The sequence below is a fragment of the Trifolium pratense genome, linkage group LG7 (assembly GCF_020283565.1).
Source record: "Trifolium pratense cultivar HEN17-A07 linkage group LG7, ARS_RC_1.1, whole genome shotgun sequence".
Lineage (NCBI taxonomy): Eukaryota > Viridiplantae > Streptophyta > Magnoliopsida > Fabales > Fabaceae > Trifolium > Trifolium pratense.
In genome coordinates this window covers 35,622,250-35,647,231 of record NC_060065.1, presented here as the reverse complement: position 1 = coordinate 35,647,231, position 24,982 = coordinate 35,622,250, and the positions used below count along the sequence as shown (strand labels likewise).

At 32.8% G+C, this 24,982-nt stretch overlaps 1 protein-coding gene across 6 annotated transcripts; it reads right to left on the bottom strand.

The window, feature by feature from the left end:
- Positions 1–6,590: 6,590 nt before the first annotated feature.
- Positions 6,591–23,150, bottom strand: LOC123895724 (ABC transporter C family member 2-like). Of its 6 annotated transcripts, none has more exons than XM_045946215.1 (28): positions 22,881–23,150; positions 21,455–21,882; positions 21,072–21,250; positions 20,938–20,977; positions 19,718–19,874; positions 19,262–19,376; positions 19,091–19,171; positions 18,784–18,808; positions 18,107–18,163; positions 17,864–17,929; positions 17,524–17,598; positions 17,122–17,229; positions 16,293–16,427; positions 15,825–15,931; positions 15,621–15,714; positions 14,424–14,591; positions 14,016–14,156; positions 13,464–13,664; positions 12,933–13,031; positions 12,663–12,815; positions 12,110–12,489; positions 11,699–11,879; positions 11,240–11,563; positions 10,372–11,128; positions 10,022–10,143; positions 8,004–8,249; positions 7,330–7,747; positions 6,591–7,035 (listed from the first exon to the last, which is right to left on the bottom strand). In XM_045946215.1, the coding sequence occupies exons 2-28, from the start codon at positions 21,785–21,787 to the stop codon at positions 6,938–6,940; spliced, it is 4,860 nt and encodes a 1,619-aa protein (XP_045802171.1). In that variant the 5' UTR covers positions 21,788–21,882; positions 22,881–23,150; the 3' UTR covers positions 6,591–6,937. The 6 variants fall into 6 exon arrangements, with proteins under 6 accessions (XP_045802171.1, XP_045802169.1, XP_045802167.1 ...); XM_045946213.1 differs by having other exon boundaries at positions 21,988–23,077; XM_045946211.1 differs by having other exon boundaries at positions 22,726–23,066.
- Positions 23,151–24,982: the final 1,832 nt, after the last annotated feature.

The window sequence follows — 24,982 nt, the reverse complement described above, 5'->3', positions numbered from 1 at the left end:
TTATTGTCTTTTACTAATTATAACCTATTTCATAGAGTTTGTCATTTTCTCAAGCAACTAAGGTTTCATCTTACTGACATACTGTACAGTTTTATTGTTACAATAATTGAGAAACCTCAAACCAGTAACTTAGACCTAAAATAATGAAAAGCACTATAGTTTCTGGATGTAACGTGTTACATGTGTCGACCTCTTATTTTTTGTAGTATTTTTATTGACATCCTAGTATATTATAATCATTTAATTTTGTTGAAATTTATATCTTGAATATGTTGTTTGTGTTGTCGGAATTTGTTTGAAGTCTCACATTGCTTAGGTTTCCGGGATGTGAAGTGTATAAATATGTGAGAGCAACCTCACCCTTTGAGCTAGCTTTTGGGGATGAGATCCAAACATATTTGTTAGAAATAATATAAAACCATTGATATAGCTCTATCCTAACACCTTAAGGTTTTGGGATAATCGGTTATTTGACATAGTATCAGAGCCTCTGTGACTAAGTGGTCTAGAGTTCGATCCCCGCTCCCCTCACTTTCTAATTAAAAAGTGAAATTTAAGCATATGGTAGGTGGGCCTATGCATTATCCACGCTTCAAGCCCAAGTGGGCTCTTGCGTGAGGGTGCGTGTTAGAAATAATATAAAACCATTGATATAGCTCTATCCTAACACCTTAAGGTTTTGAGATAATCGGTTATTTGACAATATTTAACATTATATATCAAGTGTTAGTTAAATCTCATATTGGTTTTAAGGGTTGATGTTGAACAACATATAATTAAGTAAGAGAACCGACAAATTTAATGTCTTAAAGTTTCGTGTGAAAATGTGGTTTCAAAGTCACTTTATGGTTGTTCAATGTCCAATGTGTTGATCCAATCTAAGTGAGACTCCCCTCTCAGTTCAACAGTGGAATCAGAACCCGGTTTCGGAGAGCAATAATTGAATGGTGATGGATCGTGAACACATATAGACTCATATTTGAGGGAAGATGCTGAGATATATAAAGTGTGAGTTAAATTTCATATTGATTGAAAAAATTGATGTTGAATAACATATAAGTGATTGAGAGGACACATAAACTTAATTGTTTTAAGATTTTTGATGAAACTGTTGTGTCAAAGTCACCTGCATAGTTACTTATAAATGCCTAATATGTTGATCAAATCTAGTGAAGCTCCCCCTCTCGGCGTAACAAATTTCTACAAATTAAATAATTTTTTTGGTAACTTTTTGTTTTCTATATATTTTTATTTTTCATAAGTATTGATTTGAACTTGAATCATACATTATGTTAAAAAAAAGCTTGAATTATACATTTGATAAATCTTACAATAACATACTGAACTTAAAAATAAAAGTTCTAAACAAATTGAGCTATCTTTCTTTTAGATTTACTATATAAAAAAGACACCAGGCCAACAATTAAAATTGAGAGAATATTGTGATCATAAACAAAATGAAATGATTAATTATGATTATATAGTGGACTTGATCATAAATAAAAATGATTATATAGTGGAAGAATCAAAAGAACTATTATAATGAAAGCAGCCACCAATATTCCCGCTGTTTTGATGAGCCGACAATTGGACAAAATGTGTCACGCAGATAGCAACTTATCATATTTGTAAAATTACATTACTTTTCTTTTCTTCATTTTATATGTATCCTATGGTATGGTATATCATCAACACGTATAATATGGAATAAAATCAATAAATCGAAAATAAAGATATGTCAACCTGTCAATATAGTGAAAGATATTTCAAAATAAAGTCATTGTACGGTTTCATTAGAAAAGAAAGGCCGTACATTATTAGCATAGCAAAATTGTATAGGATATATAAATAGTAAAAGTTTTTGTGTAAAAAAAAAAATAGTAAAAGTTTTGCACAATTAAGTAAGTGATTAGCAATTCGTTAAACAGTTGTGAAAATTTCGAACCAATAATACTGTAGTCACGATTAATTTGTTCACAGAAATACCTTCTAGGACAACTTTTCAATTAGAGTTTATATCAATAAAACCCTAATTCTCCTTCTATATATGCTATTCATAATAACTCGGATCAAGATACATAATTAATAATAATAATCTCTAAATCCCAATACTTTATCTTAGACTATATCAATCAGATCATTATCCCGTCAAAATGTTTACAGGTACTCTATTCGTTAGTAGAGTAAAATATTGTTTTCAGTCCACAACATCTCTCAAACAACTTATTAAGATCCACTTCATATCAATAACAAATAGATATCACAGTGTAATTTGATGGAATCAATGTATAAAGAGGTTTTCCATTGTTAGTAAATAATAATTAATCTCACAAAATAGTGGATGTTGCTATATATGACATTTAGATTCACTTATCAAAATAGAAGAGTGTGATGTGAGCATTCCCATACTTAGTATGAAGACCTTGTTTGGCCACGTTAGCTTGTTGATGAACCGGCTTAAGTCAACATAAACTTGACCAAAAAAAACCAATACCCACTTAGATTAATGTTATCACATGGGTTCTTCTTAATGTTAAAAATTTGATGGTTGATGTATAAAGGGACCCGATTGTAACAATTGAGAGATATCAGAGGGACCCCATATTCGTACGGATTCAAACACCTCCAAAATTGGATAAAAGTATCAAAGGTTCAATTAATATATATTATATAAACATAACCTTAACATTTAATACTTTTACACTCAAATATTATATTATCTTTTTATTTTACCTAAACTTAAAACTTTACAATTGTGTGTATAAATTTTATGTGATGTTTGCCAATTCTAAGAAAATAAACCCAGAAAAAATATAAAAGTATGTATTTGCTACATCTTAAAGTTTTAAACTTTATGTAATTTAGTAATGCTAGCTAGAGACACATCTTGTGTTTAACCTATTTTTAATATAATATTTAACGTATTAAAAAAAACCCTCTTCTTATATATAGGTAATATACTAAAGAGATTGTGTTTTAAAAATTAGATTCTCCATTAAAACATAGAAGAGACAATGGGAATAAGGAAATATGGTTCTTTGTCTCAAAAAGGAAAGAAGTTACGAACAATAACTTTATTTAGTAAAAACTCGATATACAAGTCTATTTTATATAATTTTATTCATTCTAATATTGGGGAAAGATGTTCCCAATAAAACTAGCTTCTGGTTCTAACTTCTAACTTCTAAGCATGAAATGAAAAGAATGATGAATAGGACTGAAAGCTTTTGGCATGAAAATTTTAATACCTTATCACATTTAGCCAATTACGCGATACTTCAATTGATATATTTAGTTGCAAACCAGATATATTTGTTATTCATTGAAGTTTTTTTTAAAAAAATTATAATTGAGACCGAAGAAAGTACTATTTATTTTATTTTTTTGGTCAAGAGTGAGTACTATTTATATCCTATTATTGTTGTGCTAGTAAAGTAAAATGGAATAAGAATTGTGGTGGAATACATCTATTCCTATAACTGTATTTATGCTCATCCCAATATCAACTAGTCAAACACGGGAATGACACTTCTTCCTTTTCCATAAATAAAATCAAGAATGACTCTTTTTTATTAAGAAATAAAATATGCATTAGTAAGAGATTTGAGTTCTTAAAATAGGTGATTAGTGATTCGATTTCTAATATTTGTATATAAAAAAAGTTTAATGGAAGAAGAGATTGAATTTACATTGTGTGCTGTGTTCCTCGAATTTTTTGACAGAGATTAATCAATAAAATAACAATAAAAACTTTATAGCTATAACATGATAAGCAAAATGAAGGATTAAGTTAGAATGACACTAAACAAAAAAATGCAAACGGAAAAGTAAGGTAAAATTTAAGGATTTTATTTTTCTATTAATTAAGATTAAAATGTGAGTATTTGGAGTGCTATTATGAGAATTTGCTTGAAGTTTATTGTGTTTTACAAAATTTTATGTTCTTGTAGCCAATGTATTGATCAATTTTGTGAACTCCTTTTCAAGTCAAAGACCCGAAAGTTTGGCTTCAAGCTATTTGGTTGACATGCATTCGGCCAATTTATAAACACATTGCGATGCTAGACATTTTGAGCAAACATAAGTGATTATAGTAGTCCATACAAATTTTTTTTAAAAAAATTTGAAAATGTCTAGCCTACAATTGAAAATCATTGTGATGCTAGACATTTTGAGCAAACAGAAACGATTATTTGGTTGACATGCATTCAGCCACTTTTTTGATCAATTGTAGACTCATCCGTTGAAATGTTGAATTATGAGTGATTTTGTTTTTAATCTTTTTCTAGCCTTTGTTTGTTTTTTTATTGTATTTTGTTTCATGGGACATTTGTATATAGTTGGTATCTTTTCCATTTTTTATTATTTTTATTTTCTCAAGTATTAAAGTTTTAAATATTCTGAAATATATAAAGAAATTTGGACTAATTTAACACATTAATATTGTTACTATATAGTAATAATAAAGGAAATGAAATAGGATCTCAACTCCATGTGTATCACTTAGAAGAGCGATCTTTATTCTATCTTAACTTTTATTAACTACTATATTAATGTTTAGTATCACAATAAATACGTCAAAATCTGTTACCAAAAAAAAAAAAATCAAAATCACAATAATTTACATATATTTTGCGAAAGCTACGTAATCCATCCAACATACTTCCTCCAGACATAATTATAAGCAAAAATCATTTTTTAAGTTCATTGAAAAGGTAATATATTTGGTCAATAATATAACCTGAATACATTACTTTTTCAATGTACATTATCTTTTCAATGAACCTAAAAAATAATTTTTAGGTATAATTGTGTTAGGAGCAAGTAAAGAAATTGTTCCAATGAAAATTGACAAAAAGTCAACTTATAAAAATTCCAAAAAGGAGTAGTATTTCATGCAAGAGAGTTGAAAATAAAAATGGATAAATAATTTGTGACATAAGTGCTACTACTACTATTGTACTAATACTCTCACCTTTTATTCATTGCCTTCTTCTTCTTGGCTCAGTCTGCTACAATACAAGTATAAATGAATGAACGTCACTTATTAATGCATTAATAATTCATGGGTCCAAGTTATTTTAACAAAGCTTTGATCTCCACAACTTGGAAAGTGACTAGACGAGACAAAAAGCAAATGGTCTGCTCCCAAAACAAAGAACTTGAAAAGTGAGCCACTAATAAGTGCGACATGACGTTGTTTGTTCAACAACAAAGATAAGCACTAGATCCCACAACAACAGAAACTAAACTTCATGTCAACCAAGTTATCCAACTCGGTTAGTTGATGAATTCTTCTAAGATAAATCGTTAAAAAAAATACTGTATTCAGTTTAATTTCTTGAATTTTTTTTGTTAATTTTTATGGGTTATGCTAACCGGTGTCCCCGGGGCACTGGTTAAGGAAACCAAAAAAGGAAATTTTAAAATTGAAAATAATACTTTTTAGACTTTTGAGGCGTTGACTGCACAAACTTCAATATGATATTACTATAATTGGTTCCTTAAACAGTGCCCCCGAAACACTGTTTAACATTTTCCAATTTTTATTTATCTTATAGTTGAACTCTAAATTGTCAAGATCATTTCTCGATATAAACAGTAGGATTAACACGAAAAAAAAACTTGAAAATGCCCGCACAACCGTTGTAAAAGGCTTTAGCAAAGAAGCAAACAGACAAAGACACCATTAACTCTCTATAATGCATACTACAAAATCTATAAAAGAAGGGACAAATTCGATTAGAAAAGGAAAAGAAAGAGGCTTTACAGATAAAAGTGTAACGTTTAAAATACATATACGCAAAATTTGGCTGATGTTATTATTATAGTATTAAAATATATACACACATAGTAAATTGAAATATTGTTTGTTATTAAAAAATAAAAATTATAATGTTATAAAAATTTACTTAATTGTACTTTGATAATTTTCCAATCAGCAACTTTAACATCATATTTTTCTCTCTTTACACAATTCACTTTAATGGATATGAATTTACCTTATGTGAATGTGCTCTAGATAAAAAAATTAGTAATAATTATTGTAGATTTTAAAATTTATTTTCACACTAGATCGAATTAAAAACATTTTACTCAGTATTTTTAGATACATTATTGTCACTTTGATGCTTTAACTACACCAGTCTCAATGGTCATTCATGTAACAAAATTGTTCATAAAATCTTAAAATTGGAAATTGGGCTTAACTCAACTCTACAAAACCGACTTATAAGGTGAGAATTGTCTCTACTTTATAAACCTTTGTCCAGACCATCTCACACGTGGAACTTAACATTAGAAATCTGCTACAATGCTACATTGTCAATAATTAGCCAACTAGCAAAGAGAGAATCATTCTATGGAAATGTAACAACATTTTGTGTAAAGGGTGGAACTTAAAATACGACTTGCAAATACCAATTCACCTGTTTCCTCTTTGCCAAATGTTAGATTCCATTTGTTCCAAGATTTCATCACCAAACAAAAAATGTAGCAAAATCTTCTATCGACATGTTCATTCTAGTGATGTAATGTTAGATCAATCGTATGTATTTGTTAGTCAATGCTTCATTTGGTGGGGGGAGAAATGAAGGAAAACAAAGAAAGGGGAGAAATTATTTCAAATCTTATTTGTTTCAATATTTTACAGTAGAGAAATTTCCCTTCAATATTGAAGAATTTAATGAGAAAATTGATTTATAACATTTTGACTATATGGACTAAAATTTCTTTGCATCAAATAAAACATAAAAATATGCCCACTCTCTAAATGATTGAAAAAAACGTATGATTTTCTTCTAATAAATAGACAAAATAGGATTTATTGTATTTTCTAAGGTAATCATAGCTCAGTTGTAAGCTACATCGCCAAAATAAGTTAGCAAAACCTTTACGAGTGACAGCAAGCCGTGTTATCTGAACAGTGAAGCATTCCCTACATATCAATTTGATCAAAGTCAATCGAGCTGTTCTCAAAACCGTAGTCTGATTGATCTAGTCTGTTCCTGGCTAATCTGCTCATCATAGCAAGACCTGATACAAGGGCAGAAGAGACACGGTCACATAAATGTAAAAATAATAGTCATTTAAATGTAAATTATCCCAGAAAAGTAACTTTGGCGTGACCATTGAAGCTATTTTACTTTTTACACCATCCCTCACTTTGCTATGATATCTACCAGGAATAGTTTTTAATTAAGCAATCTTAGAACAATAAAGGAGAAAAATGCATTACAAAGGCGAATATGAAATGGTGTTCAAAATCTGTTATGATTTGTATAATCTCAGTGCACAAGAAGGCTTGTAAAAGATGGAACAACAATATACCTTCAATCATCTTGTAAAGCGATGTCCACCATCCCTCAGAGGATATTTGGCGTTGGTTTAAAGATTCCTCAATTTCTTTATCATGCTTCCTTTCCAAAACACCCTGCAAAGTTATCAGAGCATCCTTTGTCTTCTTGAGAATACTATTCTCATCTTCTACTTCCAAGCGTTGTAGGTCATTCTGTGACGAAGTGAGACTCACAGCAAGAGCAAACTGGGCTGCAGCAGCCCACCGAGAAGAAGCTAGCCATTTTCTCTTACCATCCAGATTCTTGTTCTCTTCTCTTTCTGTCTTGTCCCCACCGTGTACTAAGCTGCGTAAGTATTGGGCATTTGCAGCTCCTGTACTTTGCACCATCTTAGAGAAAGCACTACCCTCATTTGACAGGAGCTCTTCGGGGGTATCATATTCAAGAACCTTTCAAATATAAAGTTAGCATCAGTACCGCATTCAAAAATAAAGTTAACATCAGTTTAGGGGTTTAGAGTTGTTAAAAATTTCAATTATTTTTTTACTAAAGAATTTCCAATAATATTGATTTAAGACCGGACACAGCATCAAAAGAGCTATTTACTATTGTTACTTTAGTACAAGTTACACCAATGTTAAAGGATTTTAACCAATTATGAGTTAGCCAGCTATATGTTCTGAACTTTGACTATTGAGTGCATACCTTGCCTCCATCAAGCAAAAGAACCCGATCACAATCAATAATAGTGTTGAGGCGATGAGCGATAATGAGCATTGTACAGGATTTAAATTCCTCCCGGATTGTTTTCTGTATGAGTGCATCTGTTCTAACATCAACCGCTGCAGTTGCCTCATCAAGTACTAAAATCTTCGATCTCCGCAACAAAGCCCTGGCAAGACTCAACAGTTGCCTCTGTCCAACACTGAAGTTCTCGCCCGCCTCAGATACCTTGACACAACATATTAATGATAAGAGGATAGGCAGGTAAAGATCTCTGGCATAAAATCTCACAACATGCTCAATCAAATGACCACAAATTAGGGGTGCAAATAGGGCAGGCCGACGGACAGGGCCTACGACCTAGCTTACATGTCAGAGCATACTTATTGTTGTTATAATAATCATAATTTTTTTTCAAATGTGTTAAAATCATAGACTTTTCCCTTCTAAAGATTTAAGGAAATTGGCTTACATAAAGATTTGAGTTAATAAATATATTTAGTGATAAAATTACGGCCTATTTAAAGGCCTATCAGAAAATATGCTTTCAGAAGGCCTTCATGTTACTGCACTTTCAAAAGATTAGGTTAGACATTAAAGAAAAACTTATATCTCATAAACAAGACAGGTCAACTAGTTTTTTTTTTTTTTTTTACAAAAGAGGTAGAAGACTAGCCATACTCAGGGAGATTCTTTAACAAACAGTATTTTTCTTTAAATAATTTTTTATGATGCATAAGTTTGTTTTATTTACCATATTAGTCCTTCAACATACTTAAATATAGACCGCAGGACATGTCTTTAAATAGACTAATAGGTCATATCAATTTTTCAAAAAGATTAGATCGGCGCCTATTTAAGCAAAACCTTGTGATATCCAACCTACTACCATCCTTAATCACGATAGAGCGAAACAAGCACCAAAAACAATGTGTTCCTACTTTTGCACTATTTTATCTTGAACTGAACATGACTTTTATAGTTTATAATCTTGTGCCAAACTTTAACCACCTGAAAGTGATTTTCTAAGAATTAAATCCAAAAGATGACATGCCAAAATAGATCATGGTTTGTGCATAAGTTTATCCCGCCCATCAGGAGGGCCAACAAGCTACACACTAGTGGAAACCCACGCACCCTGAGGTGGAATCATCATGCCTACATTTCATTTATTGGGTTACGATTAGTAGTTATAGTCACGGTATGGGTACTAGTACAGGATACGGGTACTAGTACAGGATACGGTCACTCTAAAAGATATATCCTATATAGAAGTATAAAATCATATGAAAAAGAAAATGCATAGAAGAATAAGAATTATAGCTTTCTAAATTTTTTAGCTCCAAGGTTTCAACAAAATTCTAAAAAGGATATTAAGTTAGAAATTAAATCCAAAGGATAGTATTTGGAGTAAGGTAGAAATGATTTCATTTAGTATGTAAAGTAACTAAACAACTTTGTAACATTTTTTTTTTTTGTATTTGTACTTGATTTCCAACGTGTACCTACTCATTCATTAGGGTGCAATTAGGTGCATATGGATGTTTACCCAATAAGTACCAGAAATAGATACACAGACAGCTACATCTACCATTTAGAAGTATCCATTCATTATAGTTTCATCCTAAATAGGACCAAACATCAGGAACATTTAGCATTCAGATGGCAAATTCAGCTTTAATTCATTTATTAAATTGCTCAAATAAATTAATCAGCTAGTCTATATGAATGTCTGATTACGCTACCACACTATGAAAACCGTCATTAAGCATCACTAATCACTTACTGTAATAATAATAATAATCACAGAACTAGAAAGCAGACATGTGGAAAGCAAAAGGAGGGTGAATACAACAATAATCAAATTCAATTAAATGATGTATTCGAGAACGACTTAAACATTAAAGCATGTATTAAATGAAAAGTAAAGAATGCCACCGTTTCAATCAATATTCACTAACACAATCATGTTTCTAAACAAAGCACGATTCAACAATTACCTCAGCATCCAGCCCCAAAGAATTCCTCCGTATCACATCCTTCAAATGTGCCCTCTCCAGAGCCTCCCAGAGGTCAGCATCATTGTGTTCAGTAAATGGATCAAGATTAAACCTCACAGTTCCTATCAAAAGTAAGATGACCTCAATGTTATAACAGTGACATTTGATTTTAATATTTAAATTTTAGTTAGCTACAATACAAGACGTCAACTCAGAAGTTAAAAAACTCATGCTTGAACAGTTTACAATCAGACAGAACTTTTTAATTAACTTTCATCAAAATGGATTTATCCTAAGCCCTTACCACTTTCTAATTGGATCTTCTAACTAAAAGACGATATATTAAATACCTGAAAAGAGAACAGGAGATTGTGGTATAATGCCAAGAACTTTCCGCAAATCAGCCAACCCAAACTTTGCAATATCACGATCATCAATTAATATTCTCCCCTTTTCCAATTCCACAATTCGAAACAAGGCATTTAGCATGCTGGATTTTCCTGCGCCAGTCCTCCCAACAATGCCAACCTTGTCGCTTGGAAAAATTGTGAAAGATAGGCCATGAAGCACAGGAGGAAGTTCAGGCCTGTAGCGAAGAACAACTTCTTCGAACTTGATGGAGCCCGAGGAAGGCCACCCGGGGGGAGGACGATTATCTTCAATCACAGAAGGAGCCTCTGAAGGCAAATCAATGTAAGTTCCAATCCGCTCAACTGAATTTAAACTATTCTCAGCCAAACTAGCAAGTCTGAGCACACCGGTGAGCAAGCTGGTAATATTCAAAGCGTAAGTGAGAAGTAATCCCATGGTGGATGCAAATTCTTGCTGGTTCTCTGCCCTACCGTTCTGCATCACGGCGAAGGTTGCAGTGAACCATATCATGAGGCCTCCTAGGGTTTCCAATCGGATTGCAAGCCATCGGTTTCCGCTTATGTTGACCAGTGTGTACCGAATGTTGTTGTCCATGGATCTCCCGTTTATATCCGCCATTCGATCGTACGCTTTGTAAGCACGAATTGTTGATAGACCATTTAGTGCTTCCCCAAATTGCGCATAAACAGGAGATCTGCTAATTGAATCCAATCGCTTTACTTCACGAGCAGTGCTCTATATCAACAACAAATTCATTTGATTTATAATCTATAATTTTTATTACAATACAATGTTCAGGGATTAAACAAATAAATGCAAGAACAATACCAACAATGTTTATTATACCTGATAGTATAGATATGCTCCATAGAACAATACCAACAATGGCATTATTGCCCACAAGGACATTGTGCTTACAATCCCTATCAGGATGAAGGTCGAAAGAAGTTGGGAAATTTGACCTAAAAACATGCTCACAAATGGAGCTACATTACGATCGATGTCACCTAAATCTTTTGCAAACCTGTTGATGACCCTTCCAAGTGGATTTGTGTGGAAAAAGACCATGGGAGCACGTAAGATGGAGTGAAGCATGGCTTCGTGCAACCTTCTAGCAGCATAAAGACTTGATATGATTAACCAGTAAGAATTTGTTAAAGTCACCAAAACCTGGTAAGGACAAGGACAATTCCAAATTAGTATCTACTATGGGCATGCATAAAGCTTGGATCATTACATTGAGCAAAATGATTGACTGCAACACAATGTGAATCTACTTGCCATTATGTGAGAAAATTACTATACCTGACAAAATGATAGAGCTGCATATATGAGATTGTAGAAGGCGGGATTATAACCCTCTGCAGCACTCTGATCAGTCCAGTGGCTTAACCATGTGCTACTTGATATTCGTAACACTTCGGTTGAGATATAGCATCCAAATAGTACTAGAACAACCCAGGTGCCTCCTAATGCATTTTTGTACCTAAAGGGACCCACAAGACAATAAGAATTAAGACTACATAAACACGCATAAAGGCCAAGAGAATGGAGAATGGAGAATAAGCCATTTCACATATGAACGTGAGTGCAGGTGCATATGAGATCATATCTGTGTGTTTCTGTGAGGAACCATCATGTAGTATGTCACTACAACAAATAGTGCGAGCCTCAATATTTTGATTGATATTATACTTATTCATTTAATCTTGTTACCTCGTTAGAACATTCAAACTGACAACACCTGTTTCCCGTTCTTCCTGTTTAATAAGGATAGATTTTCCAACTTTTGGTTTACTTTCACTCTTTGCATGATCATTAACCGCTCCATTGACCACTGGTATTGAAGAGGACTTTTGATCTGTAGCTTCAATATCTACCTTTTCTTCTTCATACTCCTCCATTTTACCTGCATTTTCCATCAGCTTTTGGAACAAAATCCCCTGGCTAGAGAGTTCCTCAAAAGTCCCTTCCTCCTTCACCATACCTTCATGGACCAAAATGATTCTATCAACCTGTGAAAGGAAATGCAGCTGATTCGTAACAAGAACCCTAGTCTTCCCTCTCAATTCTCCCTTGATACATTTATCAAAAACCTGAGATGATCCCGAATTGTACATTAGACAATGTTAAAATAATATCTGATTTGCAAGTGTAAGATAACCAAAACAACACTATAAACAGCATAAATTTACTTTAATTGAGTTTTGAACACTGAAGGAATAGAAATAACATTTATTAATGCTGGATAACTTAGTATGAAGGTAACCTGTCTAGCCACATGTGCATCCAGAGCACTTAGGGGGTCATCAAACACGAGCACATCCGAATTGGAGTAGACAGCTCTAGCCATGGATACTCTCTGCTTCTGACCACCGCTGATGTTTACCCCTCTTTCACCAATTTCAGTAAGATCACCGCCCTAGTTATTAAGCATGAGAGAAAGAATGAGCAAGTACCATTAAGTTGTAAATAAAAGAATTAAATTAAACACGCATTGCATCCAATCAAATTCTATAGCACTCATATATATACTCACTGGTAGTAACTCAAGGTCGTGTCGCAGTTCAGTCACATCTATTGCTCTTTCATATCTTATTGGGTCAAATACAGAACCGAACAAAACGTTATCCCGTACCTGTAGAAATAAAGTTATCAGTCACCACCCCATTTGAAAAGAAAACAATAACAATCAAATTGGAAAATAGGATATACTCACACATCTTTATGGTTAATGGCATCCGATTAATTTTATAATGTTCAAAACATGATAATGATTGAATGACAAACAAGATCCAATTCCCAACTTAGTGGATTAATAACAACCTATTAATTCTCACATGGTTAATTGCAATGCATCGAAAGAAAAGGTTATTTAAGCTATACTTGTTGGTTGGGTATTAGTACGAATAAAGATATTTGTGATTATTTTATCTTCATAATTTTCAGAGCCTGTTTAGTGAATTCCTGGTTGCATTTCTACTTGGTTTTTTCTCTAAAAATCTTCCCATCTTTCTACTAAGTTGTAAAAAGTAAAAATTATTCTAAATAGAGCATATCACTGACTTACAGTTGCATTAAAAATCCATGAAACTTGAGGTACATAAGCTACTGTTCCTCTCATAACAACAGTTGAATCTGCAATTGGAGGAAGTTCTCCAAGCATTGCAGATATGAGTGACGTCTTCCCTTCTCCCGTGCTGCCGACAACAGCAACTAGGCTACCAACAGGAATATCCAAATTTATGTTTGACAATGTTGCGCTCTCTGCCTGAAGAAAGGAAAAAAATATATCAGAGGTCATTTTCGAGAAAACTCAAAAGCAAGAACTTTCACAATTCCTAATGTTATCAAATGAAAATCATTGTTCCACACAGTGTTTATTGGAAGATATAATTTTAACACAACACAGACATACAATCAATTTCAATTCTATCTCAGCAAGATGAAAAAATGATAGAAAGCAAATAGGTGAAACATGATACAAAACACAAATATTTGTTTTTCAGCTTGAGAGAACTAATGAAACACATATCTTTTATGCAAGTAGTACGTCTATATATGTATCTGTACATAACAATGATGAAATATGCAAGCATGTGATGATAAAAAGATCGCGGACCTTTGCATCCCAAGAAAAGTATCCATTCCTGATTGAGATGGCTGGTAATCCTGGCTCAAGAGGTGGATTTGGTAGAAGTATTCTCTCTTCAGCTAAGAGCAACTCTTCCAGACGTTTCAACGATACATTTGCATTAACCACCTTTAAAACAAAATGAAGAATCAGGCCAGTGTGAACTCCACCAATCTATTTGGTGTAGTGTTCTTTCATTCATTCATTTAAGAAGACAAAGATAAATCTAAGTAAGCTTTATTTTTCCCTTTTTATGGCAATGGTTAACTTGGGTTCTGTTATTTATGAAAAGCTTTTAGAACAGAAAAAGAAAAACATAGAGGTAAAGAGAGAATACAATAACATAGGATAAGGCACCCTGCAGTAAAAACTCAGTAAAGTGCAAAAGAGAATAACCTGAGTTATAATATTTGGAAGCATGAAGAGAGGAAATCGAAGCACAGCAAACAGAGAGAGAGAAGTGAAAGCTCTTGCAGGTGTCAAATCCCCTCCAAGCAATGTGAACACTCCAAACGAAATCACAGTTACAAAAACTGGAATGCTATTTAGTATAAATGAATTACACTGCCAAAAAGAATTCAATAAAGGGAAGAAGTCAAGAAACAATACCAGGAAGGAAATATATATATATATATATATATATATATATATATATATATATATATATATATATATATATATATATATATATATATATATACCTACAGGTCTAATATTTCAAGAAATTGCAACTCTTGAACACTATCAATCATTATAATAGTTCAGCATAATATTTTTACAGTCTATTATTCGATTCGGGGTTTGTGTTAAGGGAACCCTCACCCTTGTACCTTTCATTGGGATTTTATGTCATTTAAAATGGGGAGAGGAAAAGTCATTCCCTTAGTGGAGTGAGGTGTGAATTATTTAGATATCAATATTATTCATCATAAATCAAGTATTTTAACTTTTTCCATTCGTTTGTGTTGAGAATGGTAGCAGCTAGTTCAGTTTGGCTTTGGAGGAGGAAAGACGTAGATGTAGGTTCACTTTTATCCCTCACTCTGTCAATTCACATAATTTCTAGCCACTTTCAAAATTGTGATGGATCTACATTCAAGTAGTTGTTGCCTAGAATTTTTAACTTATCAATTTATCAGGCTTCATTCATCAATTTCTATTATTTTTCTATCTGAACTTTGAAACAAAAATAAATTTAAAGAAAAAGATAGAGAGCGATAATATAACTTAGTGATGATTATATTCATGTAGCAAATGTCTAGTTGTTTCTGACAGGTATTTACATAGGTCTGTTATTATTATGATATACTTCCTGATGTCCCTATTATCAAGTTACTATCCTGTTATTATCAATAATATTCAAAGTCCTTATTATTTTAGTTCTCTTTTTTGTCTAAACCCCATAATTTGAACATAGTCCACAGGATTGCAACCCGAGAATAGTTGAATTCTAATGGAAGCACATCCATGCAATATAGAAATTGGTTTCTTTAGGGTAACCAAGACTTATCTACTCAAAGAAGCAAAGATAAATTGGCTGCAAAACAAATAATGATTGTAACATAAGTATCTTGAATTAGTATGATTTCATACCGCTCCAAGTAATGATGCTTTTCGAAACCATGATAATTCATCATTTCGGACATTCTCAACTCTAGACTGGAAACTACTTTCCCACGCATAACATCTATAAGCCATGTCAGCATAATCAACAAAAAAAGTTAGAACTAAAAATTTCTATAAGAAAAAATATTATTATATAAACTAACAGTTGATCATTGGTGGTAAAAGACATACTTTACAGTATCCATAGCAGCCAAAATTTCATTCATGAGACCAATTCTCTTGTCTGTGCGTTGTAATCCTTCCTTAGACAGCTTCTGCATTCTGCTGATGATTACTGTCTGCATCCACAAAACATGTCATTGTTAATGTTTTTAGCAAGCTTCCAAAATTATTGGTAAGAGTCAGACTGCGGATAACATGCCAGAAGCCCAGAAAACAATCACTAATCTATATTATTAGCTAGTGAAAGATAATTATTTGGTATTTCAAAAGTAAATTTATATCAGAACACCTCATTACCTTGATGGAATGAAACTGAAGAATGGAATCGAATCAAAGGTAGGGAGAGAGGAAAGGGAATACGTTATAACAGAATAGGATGCTTTGGATTAATTTATGTACACTTCCTGAGAGTGTATTTATACTAAAAAAATTGTGAAGTGCAAGTGTAGTATCAATTAAGTAGGTGAACGCTTGTACCTGTAGTGGAAACATAAGAACTAGCAACAAAGCACCAAGAAGGGAAGCAACACCTAGTTCTTGGTAAAGAAGAACCATAGCAATAGTAATTCGAAAGGGAGCTGACCACAAAGTGTGAAGTGATTGGCATATTTGCTGTTCAAGGGAATAAAATAATAAAGTTAATTGAGGAGGTAGTATTGCAACGTCAAACATACTATTGAGAAAAAATGTCGTACACAAATTTCATTAAGTTGTTTACAAGAGAAATTATATTAATATCTCAAGATTTTGGGCTCCACAACCATTTCAGTACAATAGTGAAGTTTCCCACAGTAACAATATAATCCATTTCTATTTTCATTAAAATGACCTCTGAAGAAACTTAAAGTTGTTTCAGTCAAAAATGGTTTAAAATAAACTGGGTTGTTTTCTCTTAATTGTGAAGTTTTGGTTTGTCCTTCCACTCTAGAGAATCTATGGCTAGTGGGATTATAGGTCAAAAGAATACAAAATAGCAAAAGTGATATGATATCTTTAATTATTGTTTGTTGACTACAAATAAAATAAATAATAATTGATCGGTCTAGTAATAATCTGTAGCTTGACGATTGCCGCCGCCATTGGACGCGTAGTTTAAAATTTCATTTTAAAGTAGGGTTTTGTTGGAATAGTGTATATACTTGGTTACTATGTTTCCAACTAAAGACATTTATTAAAGATGCATGTTACAGTCAAACCCAGTATCGTCCCTATTTAGCAACTTTAAAGTCAGGTGGATCTTTCATACCTGTCAGCAGCAACGATTAGAATAGACATCAGAGATGATAGGTAGAAAGCAGAACCATACCTGAAGTGACTCAGCATCAGTAGTCATCAAGTTGGTTATTTTTCCAGATGCAAATTGCTTTCGCGCTTCATGAGTAAGCCTCAGAGACTTGCGAAATACTGCAGCCACCTAAAAGGAAGAAAAATAGAACACCAAACTCGCCATGTTAAGTGCAACTGAGTGAGCATGAATATCAATTGAAACATGCAGAGCTACTCCTATCCTGGTACAACATCATGTGTGTCACTGCCAAAAATATTGACATGGCTAGATTTTCAGCCAAAGCATGGAACTAAAGCTCCACAATCTATACTTTAAAGATGCTACTCTTAGACCCTTGTTCAGGAAATCAAGCTTTAGGCAGCCCTTGCCTCATTGTTTGGAAGGAACATGAAATTTTATTTGGACAGAAGAAAGAATTACCAGCGTTGATCTCAGACGATATCCAACACGCATGACATTCTGAAAATATTGAGCTTCACATAACACCCCAAAGACCTACCAAACAAAATTTCAGATAGATCTTAGTCAAATCTCCCAAAAGTTATATATTACTTGTCTGATCAACCCACAAATCCACAATGGAGTTTGGCCCAGTTTACTTAAAAACCAAAAACATCTTTACTGTTTATCATCATTTGTAAACACGCAGAAGCATCAAAACAGAGCAAATAAAGAAATTAAGTATCAAAACTGTTGGCATCACAATGCATTCAATAAAATCCATTGAGCAAACAAATATTTAATCAGATTTGTATCATACCACTCCGACAAATATTGAGAAGGCATAAATGTAACCCATTCCGGCTGGATCACCATTTTGCATAGACTGCATTCAAATGATAGGACAAGTCGATTAACATCAAGAAAATTGTTGAGCATTAATAATAGTAAGGTATTTAGAGAATTATAGTGCCAGTGTATGTTATACAGTGTGGGCTGATCTTCTATTAATCTTGTTCTAGTGGTACTTAACAAGTGACAATTCAGTAAAAGAGTAACTAACCTGTAGAAGTTGGTTCAATATAAGTGGGCCTATAAATTGGGAAAGATCATTGCCAATCTACATATTGCAAACAGGAGAACAAATAAATTATTAGATGTAAAATTCTCAAATTAACAGTTCAGTCATGCTAAAATGCCGCTCCAAATCATCAAAAGTATGTATTCCCACGGATTTCACATTGGTTGCAAAGCTATGTAATTGTTCATACTCTTACCGGCTATCTGATTTTTTTTAGATAGCCGGTAAGAGTCTGAACAATTACATAACTTTGCAACCAGCAGATCACTAGATGTCGGTGATGTCTAATTACATAGTAATCAGTGACGTCTAAGTATTTTAAGAATCAATTCGTGCAGCAGGAGATATATAAGAAAAGCATTCACCGATTTAAAATGAAAGTGTTCTATATATAACCTTGCAACCATCAGGACACCATATATAGTTTAACATGTAGCAAACTCCAGAGGATCAAAATAAGTCCCGAACTTTTGACCAAGATGTGGACACAAATCTACTCATTACATATTCAACAATTTAAAACAAAATTTTTCCTTTCTTGAAAACTTTGTATCAAATCTGAATACTAAAATCCTCACAAAGAGAACCGTATATTATGTCAAATCATGTTAGAAATGCTGTTCATAAAGACATCTAATTGACGGAAAAAAGAACATTACCTTGAAAAAGCCTCCGAACCAAAACCTACAGAATCAAAACGAAATATAAATCAAATGAAATGCATATAAAAACAAATAAATAACCAACATAAAATCATCAAGTCATTTCTCTAGCATCTATCGCTAATTAAGGAGTGAGCTAGTGGAAATATACGAACAATATGCTTCAACCTATAGTTTCTCTGTACTATGTTTATCTACCTACAATTTTGCCAAAATCTTGCTTGTCTCTTCACTTTTTCAACAGGGGAAAATATGGTATCAAAACAAAAAGGACATTGATCTGCAAATCCTTATTTATTCATACCTTCCTCCAAGGCTTGCATTTAATGCTCTCAAAAGCCAAGGTTTTGATTTCTGAGACTCCTCGGTCCAACATTTCTGGAATCTACAGATCAGAGAGGTATATTATAGAACAAAATTGAAACACAATAATTTCAGTAAAAGAAAAAAAAAATGTAGGAAAAACAAAACATACGTATTGTGCAATGACTCTGTCCGCTCCCATGTATCTAATTTCCATATATCTTTCTCTGTAAGTGGTCTTTCATATCCTAGTTTCATAATGGGATTCATCCAAGAAAAACATATCTCTGCAAAAGGAACATTTCAATATGTGTTAACCATGCATACACTATGTATGAACAGAGTTTTCATAATGCTACCTTCAAAGTTGATGACCACCAAAACAAAAAATTGAGAATAATTCCAACAAAAATACAGCATATTTTATCATTTTCATCTGAGTGGTAACATACTAAAATCTAATACCAGCAAGAGCAAAAACAGAAAGAAAAAAATAATAGCTAAATCAGCACAGAGTAACTGTTCGGATTCCTCTTCACATAAAATTTAAATGCATTTTCTGATAGTACACTATAAATAACATTACAAACTGTTGGAATTAGCATATCATTAATGTTTATATACGTACTTGACCATAAGCTAGCTCGCCTTTCAGGACATATCAACTCTCCTTCAGGGAGTTCAACATATGCAGCATCAGTAACTGTTTCATTACCAATGGGGGTATACCCTGGATAAGGATCCAAAATAGGGACGTACACAAGCAAAAGTATTCCAAACAAAACCTGGACCCAAGAGGAGATAAATATTACTTTACATAAAGAGTTGTAATTGAGGGAAAATACAAGTAGGGGAGAATAGTATGCCCTCCGAAACAGAGGGCGGGGGAAAAAAGTAACCTATAAGGGAAAAGAGCTCAATAATGCATCTAAATTGCCCAATCAAACTGTCTATGCGTAATAGCAACACCCTTAAACAAACTTAAGTGGAAATAACAGTAAAGACAACCTTATCCCCTGACAGATTTAATCATAAAGAAATACTCTTTATAATGTGAGTAATGCAGTCCAGAGAAATGCGATAAAAAAGTGAAGGAATTTAACTTTGCCACCAAATCATGCTACTTAGTTTATACCAGAACCTTCACAGTGAATCAGCTCCAAAGTAGAAGACAACTCTCCAAACACATTAGAGGTAGATTGTCATTGAAGTTCTAGAGAAATTTTAGAAAGGATCCATGTCTACTAGTCATGTGCAGACTAGGGATGATTATCAAGAACAGTGTCCAAACAATGTACATGACATTTGTAAAAAGTTGGGCATAGTTGTCACATAGCTTGAAGAGAGCCTAAAGAGTAATGTCAGGTTAATGTGTACTGTAATTTTTGAGACAGGCTTGTACAAATTGTACTACTCAAAGCTTAGGTAGTATAAATGCACGCATATGGAGCAGAACTGTATCAAGTTACCATGTCCAAGTAGCCGGAAGTTCACTGACTCTATATATGCTTTCTGCTATATCCCTATATATTCCTTTTTAAAACATATTACAGGTTTGTAAAAAAAACATATTACAGGTTTATGCAACAAAACAATGCAAAGGAGAAAGCTTGTATTTCAAATCCACTCTGAATCTGAACCAATTAAGAAAACCAGTGCAAACTTTAGACACAAAAGTAGCATTCCTTTTGAAAGCTTTACAAGGGCCACAAGAGTCATCGGGAGACTAATGCTAGCTTCAAAAATGTGTTTCGGATTTGCAAACAGAACATTAAGTACCAATCACTCAGTTAGTTTAACAATAAAAACACAACCAACAATCTCACTAATTTGAAGAGTAAAGAATACCTGGCAGACCACCTCACTGATGTACAAATACAACACCGATCTATAAAGTAAACAAGAGCGTTAGACTGAGAAAAACAATGATGTCAAAACACTATTAGCCAAGAAGCCACATAACATATGGCATATGGTCAAACCTGCTATAAAGTTCCTGGACAGAAATGATGAAATTGAACATAACAGCGCCCCCTACAGCAGCATAAACCAAACCAAATCGGACAAACCATCGGAATTCACAGATGTAGACTTTAGTTTCAATCGCAAGCAAAATCAGCATAGAGCACCAAGCAATAGCCTCAACAATCAGTGAAACTATCTGTCAATAGATGATATTAAAGCTTAAATTAGCATAGTCAACATCTTCCGGAATAGGTCTAACCAGAAGAAATAAAAGGTATTGTGTGCAAAAATGATAAGCTGTAGCACTTTCAATTTCAAATTTCAACTATATGAAACATTAATAAGATAAAAGAAATCAAATCATAGAAACATATCTACAGTGATCAGAGTCATAGCTCACCTCAAATGGAGCAAGTTGAGTCTGCCCGTCTAAATTTAGAATTGATACTCCCATGATCAATCTGTATAAAGGCTCAGCCACAGAATATGCAGCCAAAATCCCCAAAACATAATTGTAGATATTCGACCTTAAACGAAACCTCTTGACTGAGAAATCCTTCTTAATCAACCATATGCGGTAAATACACAACCCTAGAATCACCAAATGAGAAATACCAATCACCAAAGAGTCAACCGCACAAGGAGTGTAAGCACCAAAGGCATTCTGAACTGTTCTTGTCCACACTCCATCTTCAACCGGCTTACAATACCAAACCAACGGATCGAAAGCCATTTTTATATCAAACAGCTTTGGTGAAGAAAGAATTCAAGTTCAAACACCACACATCGGCACAAAATGCTCTCCTCTCTCCTCTTCAAATAAAGATCCTAACACCAAAAACAGTAAAAATAAGCATCCATAATTTCTTGTTTCTGCATAAAATCATAAAATTAAGCAATCACATTTTACTACTTTCCGCTTATATACGGCACCTTTGTTTTGTAGCCCTCTTTTACCGGTCTCTGTTCATCTTGTGCAGAGACCTGGTTTTTTATTAATAATATATTTGTCGTTCAAAAAAAAAACATTTTACTACTTTCCTCAACTAACATATCTAGAATGTAATTCTTGACTACCAAAATTTCCACTATTTCCTATGCCAAATAACAAAAATCACTTCCACTATTTCCTATGACAAGTAATTGGGCTCAAGGGGTTGATAAGTTTCATCTAAGGATGAACTCGGGAGAACCTAAGTACGACCTCTGAGGGGAACAATTTTTGGCCAAGTTTTACTTAACTCCTGGGCGAACTCCGAATTACCAGGTCTTCCCCTAAAAATAAGAATTAATAATCACTACTTGTTTCTACATAGTATCCTCAAATGAATGAAAAATCATAAAATCAAACACTCACATTTCACCTATTTTCTCACCTAACATATCTAGAACGATATATTTGACTACATGAATTTCCTATAGCAACTAACAAAAATAATTTCTACTACTTTTTTTTACCTAATTTTTATTATCGATCAAAAACTGTATGTGTTTCATGATTCATCACATAACCAACTTCAAGAACAAATTAACAGACTATAGCAATATAAAGAGATTGAAACAAATTAATCGATAACACTGTTACATACAAACACAGTCTACTTATGCAATTCCAATTCAGTAGATTAGATTTTAGGAATAAAAAATCAAATTGAATTGCATATTTCATACACTTTTTTTGAAATCATGAGTTAACTAACAGTTTAGTGCAGATTCTATAAGCTAAACAGAAGATTAAGATTAAGATAAGTCAACAGCGTATTGTATAAGCTAAAATGAATTTACGAAAAGATGAACGAAAGACGAGGATCCCAAGAAGAACTAACCAATGAGGAGAAAAAAGAGAGATGCGGATGAGAGAGAAAGGAAACGAAAAAGGTTTAAAACGAAAAGTTTGGGGGAGAAGAAGACAAATGAGAAATGAAGGATAAGAGAAAATGAGAGAAAGAAAAAATCTATTATAACGAATTTTGGAGTGAAATGTGGTGGTAGAGAAAAAATAGAGTGCGAGTGGAAAATTAGGAATGTGATTATTATTAGATTAGATTCAGTCACACCCACCACTTATACATGTGATTTTGTTTTCTGATGTAAACAGTTCAACTAGTGAAAATGAAAATAGAGTTGTATTTTTTATATATTTATTTAAGGAAAATACTAAACCGTGATTCCGAACAACCTATTAAAAAAAAACTATCTTAACATTTGTGCATTTAATATTTTAAAAATATAAAAGTTATTTTATTATTATTAATTTTTTTAATTTTTTTTTAATATACTTAACAAGTGTCGAGTCTTGTTTAGCCGCGACACTTGTTTAGCATGACCCTTTATTAAAAAAAAAAAAAATGAAGAAGAGGAAATATAAAAATAGCGGTTGAGTTGAAATTCAAAGGCATGCATTGAGTTGGTGCAAGGGCGGAGTCCACGTTATGTTATGAAAGTCTCTTTCGATGCACTATAAAATTGGTCTTATTAACGATCATGCGTCAGATCTTACGATTGTTTTTTTCGCTTTTAATGCAGATTTCTTTTTTCTCTTCCTGTTACATGTATTTATTATGTATTGTACTTAGTTGAGAAAGATATTAAAATGTTTATTCACTTTGTCTTAATTTCATCAACACAGTTGACTATTTTACGCATGTCGATTCATAATTTTGACGATTAATATTTTTAATTGTATAAAAGTAAAAATTATAAAAATTGATCGAGACGAATCAAACAACATCTTATACACTAATATTTATCTTTGTTTATTAGTATAAAAATAAGGTCAAAGCAACATGTATCAATAGTGCACAACAGTTAACTTTGCCGATCAAATTGGGACGAAGGGAGTATTAAACTATGGGTCTTGCTAACGAGTGCCCCCGGGGCACTCTTTAAGCATTCCATTTAAAGAAACTTTTTATTCAAAAAGTTAAATACTACGATTTCCAACTTGTTGACTTTACGTATTTCGATAAAAATTCTATAAAAAGCTTACTATTTAAGGGCTTAAAGAGTGCCCCGGGGACACTATTTAGCATTTGCCTTAAACTATAAAATCATTTTTTTTAGAAATGACAAAGCCATTGAAACTCACGCATATAAAGTGGAGTGACCGGAGTTTGAATCCCGCTCAAGACGTTCTACACTAGCAATTTCGATATTTTTGTCAGTTTAGCTCAGATTTATGGACATAAAATCTTTTTTTTTAATCATTATGGATATATTTTAGAATAATCGTGGCCGGTGGACAAAAGTGATAAAGTGAGTGTAAAACTCTGTCGATCAAATTAGTGTATGTGTGAAATGTTTGCGATTCAAAAAACAAATAGAATATAGGACTCTTTTGCATGAGAAGAGTATATTGTCTCAACGTGGAGCCAAACTCGTTAATGGGAGGACGAATCTTGTTGTCAACAAAAAAAAAATCTTCAAATTTATAGCGTATAAACTTATAGTTTATAACGTATCATTTTTTCTTCAAATTTTACCCCTAATGTTTTACTTGAAAAAAATTAAATATTAATCAAACATAATTTTTTTAGTCATTTCATACTTATATGTTAATTCAACTGGTAATTTTACCAATCACTATAAATTCAATCAGCTAGCTTATTTACTATAAGCTAAAAACTAGCTTATGCATTTACTATAAGTTCATCCGCTATAAACTAATTTATCTGTATGCTATTTTTCATATGTTTTCAAATAGAACTGCGGTCAAAACAAGATCATAGGAGTACTTGTTTAATAAAATAATATTGGATTGTGCAATAAGGAGAAGTCAATTCTTTCATTCATCAAATTAATAAAAGTATATTCAACACCCATGCATGCAGCCATAGCAAATATTTTTAGAAGCACAGATTAGACAAATTAATCATAGCAATAAATCAAATGTCACAAAAACTTTAATATAAATATATAAGAGAAGTTT

Excerpts from the sequence above, each read along its gene's own strand:
- LOC123895724 (XM_045946215.1), bottom strand. The coding sequence starts at position 21,787 with ATGGCTTTCGATCCGTTGGTTTGGTATTGTAAGCCGGTTGAAGATGGA. Across the intron at positions 19,172-19,261 it reads ACAGAGTCATTGCACAATAC|ATTCCAGAAATGTTGGACCG; the intron begins GTATGTTTTGTT and ends TCTGATCTGTAG. Across the intron at positions 7,036-7,329 it reads GCTTTACAAGATGATTGAAG|GTCTTGCTATGATGAGCAGA; the intron begins GTATATTGTTGT and ends CCCTTGTATCAG.